Source organism: Solanum lycopersicum, chromosome 7 (genome assembly GCF_036512215.1).
Source record: "Solanum lycopersicum chromosome 7, SLM_r2.1".
In the NCBI taxonomy this organism is placed as follows: domain Eukaryota; kingdom Viridiplantae; phylum Streptophyta; class Magnoliopsida; order Solanales; family Solanaceae; genus Solanum; species Solanum lycopersicum.
Genome location: NC_090806.1, coordinates 7598021 through 7607114, shown reverse-complemented (window position 1 = coordinate 7607114; position 9094 = coordinate 7598021). Strand labels below are relative to the sequence as shown.

Here is a 9094-nt window from a genome sequence, read left to right as displayed (position 1 = left end):
AGCATTTGTTAGTCCAAATGACATAACTACAAATTCATAATGACCATACCGAGTTTTGAAGGCAGTTTTTGGAATGTTACTATCTCTGACTCTGATCTGATGATAACCCGATCTGAGGTATATATTTGAAAAAAGACTAGCACCCTGAAGTTGGCCAAACAAGTCATCAATCGTGGGGATGGAATACTTATTCTTGCTAATGACCTTATTCAATTGTCTATAGTCAATGCACATTCTGAGAGAACCATCATTCTGATTTATAAACAACATTGGTGCATCCCATGGTGAAATACTAGGTGTGATGAACCCTTATATAAAAGGTCTTTCAACTGATATTTCAATTCCTTAAGCTCAGGTGGAGCGATTCTATTAGGAGGAATAGAAATATGTTGAGTATCTAGAAGAATATCAATTCAAAAATTGATTTCCCTTTTAAGAGGGAATTCGGAAAGATCTTCTAGAAATATTTTTGGAAACTCACTTACTACTGGAACTGAATCAAGAGTTGGGGCTTTAGAGTTAGAATCCTTGACCCGAACTAGATAATATAGATTACCTTAGAGATTATCTTTTTGTCCTTAAGGTAATAAATGAATAGACCTATAGGCGCTAAGCTACTACCCTTCCACTCTAAGATTGGTTAATTTGGAAACTGAAAACAAACAATCCTACTTCTACAATTGTCTAAGGCATAACAGGAATGTAACCGATCCATGCCTAAAATGACATCAAAGTATACCATTTCTAACTCTACAAGATCTGTTGAGGTGACTTTTTAAGAGACTGTGACAGGGCAATTTCTGTATCCCGTTTAGCTATAATTGGGTCATCAAATGGAGTAGAGATTGAGAAAGGTTTTGAGAGAGTTTCAGGACTAACATTGTATTGGACTGATATGTACAGAGTTATAAAGGAGAGAGAAGCCCGTAGATCTAACAATGCATAAACATCAACCTGAGCCTAGCGAGCTTGAAAAGCATACAACTTGTTCTTGCATTGAACGCCACCTGTACCAGATGAGATACCCTGTTGAGCCGGGCAACTTTCTATTGCTGCTAAAGTTGTAGAGTGAGCTCTACCATTACTATCTCTTTAACCCTATCTAGAAGGACAATCCTCAACCTCTGACCAGACTAACCGCATCCCAAACGTCCTTCCTTTCCTGTGAGGCACTCGCCTGGATGTTTCTTACCATACTTAGAGAAATTGGGATACATCTTGGTGCCTAAAACACTTCATTGAGACTTAGATCCTGGTGCCTTAACCTTCTGATCATACTTGATCTTGGAGGATAGATCACTAGCTGACACAGGGTTTGGGTTGAAGAATTATGCTAAAATTGTGATCAATTTCCACCACTCGACTTCTACTGAGGGTATTCATAGTTCCCAGTCCTAGCCTTGTTATTCTCCTTAGCTTGTTCCCTAAGTTTATCACCCTTAACCTATTGATCATGAGTCATAAGCCTAGAGATATTCATGTTTCCCAGTAACATAATATTTTTGCACCCTGTTTTCACCAAATCTGACATTTTATACAAGAAATTATTCATCTGAGCCCTAGAGTCAGCAACCATGTGAGGCGCATACCTAGAGAGTTTGTTGAACTTGAGCTCATACTCTTGGACTATGATGTTACCCTTCCTTAAGTTCATGAATTCCTGGGCATTTTTTTCTCAAATCTGTTGGGAAAAATCTGTCCAAAAAGGTCTAAAGCAATCCCAAGTAATAGGAGTTGCATTTGTACCCCTATGTTCCTTCCACTAAGTGTACCAGATATGTGCAACATATTTTGGCTGGTATGATGTCAACTCAACTCGATCATTCTTAGTGACCTGCATCACATCAATGATCTTCTTGATCTGATCCAAGAAATTCTTGGGATCCTTAATAGTCTGCGATCCTAAGAACTCAGACGAAATCATCTTAATAAAGTTATAGACCCTAGCTGTTGTTGATCAACCATTTGCATTCACATGAGCTTAAACTCGCTAATTGTTCTTGTTGGTGATACGTCGAGCTAACATTTGAATGGAATTACTCAATTCAACATTGAAGACTTCCTGATCTGGGAGTGGAGGAGGTGAGTTTTCATTTCTGGCATTGACATTCCTAGAGTTAGCTCTACGAGGAGGCATGAGCTGAAACATAGAACGTCGAGTTAGAATGGAATTAGATCATACCTTACACACAATTAGAGTAATAATAAAATGATGTTTTTCTAGAATACTTCTTAGCCTCTCTCTCATTAAATGTGGTGCACTTCACACCCATATAAATAAATCTACTTAGTGCGGCTTTTCAGATATCCTAGGATGCTTAAACCTAGTACTCTAATACAAAGTTTGTCATTCCACGAGCAACCCCCGAGACGCGAAAGGACTTAGGACCATAAGTGATTCCAAGCTAACCATGTTAGCATGATCATGAGCATACTAGGGAAAATAAACTGGTGCGGAAGCTAAATCATAACTAAAATGAAAAGATAGGGAATTCCCATTTACTAAAAATACCGGAAAGAAACTCATGATTGTTGTCCTCGAAGAATGAGGACTCACCACTAAAATCGATCTTAGCGTGATCTGGATGTTGAGAACATGTACCTCTTTCACAAGAAGAAATAGCGCACGTATGCGTCAATACTTGAAAGGTACTGAGAATGTAGGATAGAGTAACGCTGAAATAATACATATTTGAGCAAGCAATAAAACAATGATATAATTTGAACATGATATACTGAATGTTGAGATAATTAAATGTAATGACCAATTTATAACACGCTCAAACTGAATACTAGATATACTGCTAAATAGTCAAAGCAATGTAATATATTTGAACTGTAGGAGCTTATAATAACCAATAATAAAACCACATGAGGTAAATATGGAGTACGATATATACGCCACATCGAGAGGACACAATATACTTTGCCAGAGTTTTAAAGTCATGCTTGCGTGATCACTATACGGATGCCCACAAATGGGACTTACAACCTGCTTGGCTAGTAGTTCTTGGACTATTTGGATACGCTGAACCCTAGTCTAAGTAAGTATTATGCTACTCCAAATGAATTAAGTGTTTAACTGATCAGGATGAGTTTCTGTAAATACTGGATAGCTCAAACTTAACATGAAAACTTAGAATGCAACAATCAATTTGATAATAATGCATTAATAACTGAGGCATGTATAACTGAATAACTAAAATATCTGATCTACCATGTTAATTCAAAAACTAAATAAATACATTTCTAGGGTCCTAAAATTTATGTGATAATATTAGCGTTATAGTCTGATTCATATCATTCAAATAGCTAAGAACCCAATAATTCTATTATTTAAGAAACCCTAAGCCTAGTCATGATATGGGAATCAAGAAATTGACTGAAAAGTAGGAACCTAATGGGTGAAAGGAACTCACTAGTTAAATACCACAGGACAGGTGTTGAATTCCACGAAGAATCTTTATATTACGGGGCTAGAACTAATGGAACCTTGGTGCATTCTTGAACTGGGTTCTTGATTTTTTTTCCTCCCCTCTTGCTTCTAATTTTCTAAGCTTTGATTAATGATTTGACTTAGGTAAGTTTTAGTTATGTTTCTAGGCTTAACTATCTAAAATCTCATGATTTAGGGTCTAAATGATGCATCTTAGGGGTTAAATAAACTAGTAAAAGACAAAAAGACCCTTAAAATAGTTGTTATCGGACCAATCGATGGATTGGACTGAGACTCTATTGTTCAATGGACAAATTGGACTGACAGATCGTCGTTCAACCGACGGTCTATCGTTTGGGTCCGTCATTTGAGTCTGCTTGACATTCCTTCACTAAAATGGTTATAACTTTTTACTTTGAGGTTGGATTTTAGCAAACTTCGCGGCGTTGGAAAGAGATTCAATTATCTATCATATCATAGTTAATAACACACCTAATTCATTTTTTGCTAACATTTATGACCATTTTTAAGTTGACCCAATCAGAAATTCCCCCTTAACTAACAATTAACCTTCACCTACGGTCTGTACGTCCATCTGCAGATTGTACTGGTCAGTCGTGGTTCCTGTTAGAGGTTGGGTAATGGGGTCTTGATCCATGGACCATAGGTATGTCCGTGGGTGAAGACTTAGCCGACTAATTTCTGCTATGTTTGGGAGGGGCTACAATGGTGAACCACGGACCCACAGTGCGGGCTATAAATCAGATTATGGTCCGTCGATGGTGACCGTAGATTGCACCTCTAATTTCTGAAAAATTGAAGTCTGGTCTATTTTTTTATACGGGGTGTTACACACGTAGTTCGAGTTAATGACTGTATTGTTGATATACCTCCTATTCAGGCAGTCCAGTAGTGAAAGAGTTTCCAGAAGTATTTCCAGATGATCTTCCTAGAGTCCCTCCTAAGAGAGAGATAGATTTCAGTATAGATCTTCTTCCAGATACTCATCCTATCTCTCTTCCGCTATACAAAATAGCACCATCAGAGTTAAAGGAGTTGAAAGAACAACTGAAAGATCTGTTACATAAAGGTTTTATTCAACCAAGTGTGTCACCTTGGGGCGCTCTGGTCTTGTTTGTATGGAAGAAGTACGGTTCCCTTAGGATGTTTATAAACTGCAGTCAATTGATTAAGGTTACCATCAAGAATAAGTATCCTCTTCCAAGGATAGATGATCTTTTCGACCAGCTTCAGGGTTCTTCTTGCTTCTTGAAAATTGATGTCAGATCAGGCTACCATCAGTTAAAAGTTAGGGAATGTGAAATTCCAAAAAATAGCTTTTAGAACCAGATATGGGCATTATGAATTTTTGGTCATGTCATTTGGCTTGACCAATGCGCCTGTATCATTCATAGATCTTATGAACAATGTATTCAAACCTTATTTAGATTTGTTTGTTATCGTCTTCATTGATGACATACTAATTTATTCAAAGAATGAAGAAGATCATGCTAGTCACCTCAGGATAGTTCTTCAGATTTGAAAGATAAGGAGTTATATGTCATATTCTCCAAGTGTGAGTTTTGGCTTAAGTCTGTGGCATTCTTGGGCTACATTTTTTTTGGTGATGGGATTAGAGTTGAAACACAAAAGATGAAAGCAGTTCAGATTTGGCCTAGAGCCATGTCTTCAACTTATATACGAAGTTTCTTGGGTTTGGATATCTACTATCGAAGGTTTGTTTAGGGGTTTTCATCTATTTTATCTTTTTTGACAAAGTTGACTCAGAAGACACTTAAATCTCAATGGTCTGAATCTTGTGAGAAAAGTTTTCAGGAATTGAAAAAGAGGTTGACTACTGCCCTAGTGTTGACCTTACAGGAAAGTACTCAAGGTTTTGTGGTGTATTATGATGCATCAATATTAGCTTTGGGTTTTGTTGTAATAAAGAATGGCGAAGTTCTAGCTTATGCCTCCAGACAGTTGAAGGTTCATGAGAAGAATTATCCAACTCATGACTTTGAGTTAGTTGTTGTAGTTTTCACCTTGAAGATATGGTGTCACTAATTGTATGATGTTCATGTTGATATATTCATTGATCACAAGAGCTTACAATATGTGTTCACCTAGAAAGAGATAAATCTCAGACAAAGCAAATGGTTAGAATTGCTCAAGGATTATGACATAAGTATTCATTACTACCCAGGTAAGTCTAATGTGGTTGTTGATGCCTTGAGCAGGTTGTCTATGGTAGTACCTCCCATCTAGAAGAAGAGAAGAAAGAACTAGCAAAAGATATGCATAGACTTGCACGTTTAGGGGTCCGAATTATGGATTCCACGTAAGGAGGAGGAGTAGTGACCAATGGGGATGAATCATCATTAGTGTAAAAATTAAAAGAGAAGCAAGACCAAGATCCCATTTTTCTTAAATTAAAAGCAAATGTTCATAAGCAAAGAGTATTAGCTTTTGAACAAGGGGGAGATAGTGTATTGAGATATCAAAGTAGGTTATGTGTACCTATGGTAAATGGAATCCAAGAGAGGATTGTGGAGCAAGCTCATAGATCAAGATATTCCAATCATCCGGGTTCCACAAATATGTATCTTGATTTGAGAGAAGTATATTGGTGGGAAGGTATGAAGAAGGTCATTGCCGGATTTGTCGCCAAGTGCCCGAATTGTTAACAAGTTAAAGTAGATCACCAAAAGCCTGAAGGTTTGGATCAAAATATAGAACTTCCGGAACGGAAGTGGAGATGATTAACATGGACTTCATCATAGGGCTGCCAAGGTCTCACAAACATCATGATTCGATTTGGGTGATTGTCGATAGAATGAGAAAATAAGCTCACTTTTTTCCGGTAAAGACCACTCACTCGGCAAAGAATTATGCAAATTTATACATTTAAGAGGTGATGATACTTCATGGAGTCCCAGTTTCAATCATTTTAGATAAAGGTACACAATTCACTACACATTCTTGGAAGTCTTTCCAGAAAGGTTTGGGTTCAAAGGTGAACTTAAGCCCTGCTTTTCATTTTCAGACGGATGGGCAAGCAAAGCGTACGATCCAGACTTTAGAAGATGTGTTTAAGCAGTGCTTGATCGATTTCGGTGGTAATTGAGATGATCACCTATCTCTCATTGAGTTCGCTTACAACAATAGTTATCATTCGAGTATCCAAATGGCTCCATATGAAACTCTTTATGGGAGAAGATGAAGATCTCCCATTGGGTGGTTCGAAGTTGGTGAAGAGAGTTTAATAAGTATAAATCTAGTTCACCAAGCCATGGAGAAGGTGAAGATGATCCAAGAGAGATTGAAAATGACAGATATTTGTCAAAAATCCTACACAAATTTTAGGAGTAGACAGTTGGAGTTTGAGGTGGATAATTGGGTATATTTAAAAATTTCACCCCTGAAGGGTGTTATGAGGTTTGGTAAGAAGGGGAAACTTAGTCCCCGGTATATTGGTCCTTACAGAATCTCCAAGAGAATTCGCAGTGTATCTTATAAGTTAGAGCTACCCCAAGAGTTAGTAGTTCATCCAATGTTTCACATTTCTATGTTGAAAAAGGGCATAGGTGATCCTTCATTGATTGTACTAATTGAAAGTATTGCGATTAAGGATAGCTTATACTATGAAGAGATTCTGGTTAAGATTTTAGAGCGTGAAGTTCGCAAGTTGAGAACAAAGGAAGTTATGTTAGTCATAGTCTTTTGGAGGAACCAATTTGTTGAGGAAGCAACTTGGGAATATGAAGAGGATAGGAAGAAGATATATCCACATCTCTTTGAATCCGGAGAGTATACAGATCTAGGTACTAAATTCTCTTCTTATTACTTTATAAACTATGAGTAAGTCTGTTGTACTTGTTTTGATTGTTGAGTGTTAAACTTAAGGTTACCATTTTTATATTAGTGAAAGAAATCTTATTCAAGGATGAATGTTCGCAACGGGGAGATACTGTAACATCTGGTAACTTGTAACGCTAAAAAACTAAAAAATTTCACTTAGGAATCTGGAAAATTTCCTAAGTTTAAAAAGTGATTTTTGGTCATTTTTAAATGTCCATAACTTCTAGCTAAGGATGAGTTAGAGGTAGTTCTTGTTATGGTTGGAAATTCTTTAAGATATTTCCAACAGCGCCAAGTTTGTGAAATTTTGATATTGTATGAGGGAGTACGCCTTTCGGAATTTAAGATGTTGCATTAAGGTAAGTCCAATACGGATTTAAGGAAGGACAAACTAGTCTTTGAAATCATTTATTTCCTAATTCATTTTAAGGGTTTAATTGGGTAAAAATAAGTTTTAGTTCAGATTAGAAAAGTTATTTCACGCTTAGGGCTTGGGAGAAAATAGAAGAGAAGAAGAAGGGAGAAAGATCAAGAATAAGTCAAGAACGCCAAGGGATTCTAGTGGAATTCGTCTGGTGTAATCCCTATTAAGGTATGTGAGATCTTTCGTGTTGAACTAATTCATCTGCACACCAATATTTCTTCAGTTCTTTAGTTTTGGAGTTGTTTACTTGATTAGAAATGATCTCTTGATAGATCTTGTTGAAACCCTTATGGTTGAGTTGATTGATTAACCATTGATGATGATTAGTAGTTTTCAAATGTTTTTTAGTTAGATCTGTTGGTTGTTGATAGTATTGATGATCCTAAGGGTTTAGAATATAACTATGGAGGTTTAGGTAAATTAGGATCAAAAGACGAATAGAGAAGTTTGTCAGCCATACCTAGGCAGCACCAGGCGTATTACGCCCCATCTGCACCGGGGGCTTGGGGCCGCGCGCCTACAGTGCGCCAGGATAGGGCCTCTGACCAACAGGTCTGGCGCGGCGTACCGCAAACACTCTCAACCCGATGTTTTTCTTCCAATTTTTGTAGTTTAGTCCTTTTAAGTCCTTACAAGGTACACTAACAGCTTCCAATGATTCTAATTACTTCTAATGATTTCTAAATACCTATAAATCATTAAAGAACTCAAACCATAACCTTGAATCCATAATTCAATTCAAGGAAAGTTAAGATAAAAAAGTCAAGGAAGTAAGTAAAGTTCTTAAAGGTTTCAAGCTAAGTAAAGAGTTAAGTTGAAGTTCTTTATTTTAAGGATATATGGGACCAAGTATTCCAAGAAAGATACTTTAAATGTTTTCCACATTTAAACAAGTAAGGAAACTTTGATTTCAAAGGAGCCTTAGGGAGAGTTTTCAGAAAAGAACTATATCTTTCTAAAAAAAAGCATTTAGGGAAACTAAGATTTTCAAGATAGTCATTGAACAAAGTATTTTTTAAGAACTAATATCAAACCACAAAATGAGTATGTTTTATTAAAAACATAAGAGCCAGTATATTTTTGGGGAGAGTTCAGACAACTCACAACCCTCATAAACCATGTAGCCACCATGGGTATAAAAGGGGTCATACCTTTTTAGATGAACCTTTTTTGCAGTAGAATAGTAGATCCATTAGGCAGTTTAAGTCTTATACGTTTTTCCGGGTATATGATGCGCTGGCAGCGTGAGGTAGATCGTTGTATCATCATTGTAGCTCTTAAGTGATGGTTGTCAGTTAGAGAGCGTGAGGTAGATCGTTGTATCATCATTGTAGCTCTTAAGTGATGGTTGTCAGTTAGAGAAACTCCCACAA

At 36.9% G+C, this 9094-nt stretch overlaps 1 protein-coding gene across 1 annotated transcript; it reads left to right on the top strand.

Moving 5' to 3' along the window:
• Nucleotides 1-6728: 6728 nt before the first annotated feature.
• On the top strand, nucleotides 6729-7429 carry LOC138337205 (uncharacterized). The gene is made up of 2 exons (XM_069286841.1): nucleotides 6729-7260; nucleotides 7362-7429. Exons 1-2 carry the CDS (start codon nucleotides 6729-6731, stop codon nucleotides 7427-7429), a joined length of 600 nt encoding a protein of 199 aa, XP_069142942.1.
• Nucleotides 7430-9094: the final 1665 nt, after the last annotated feature.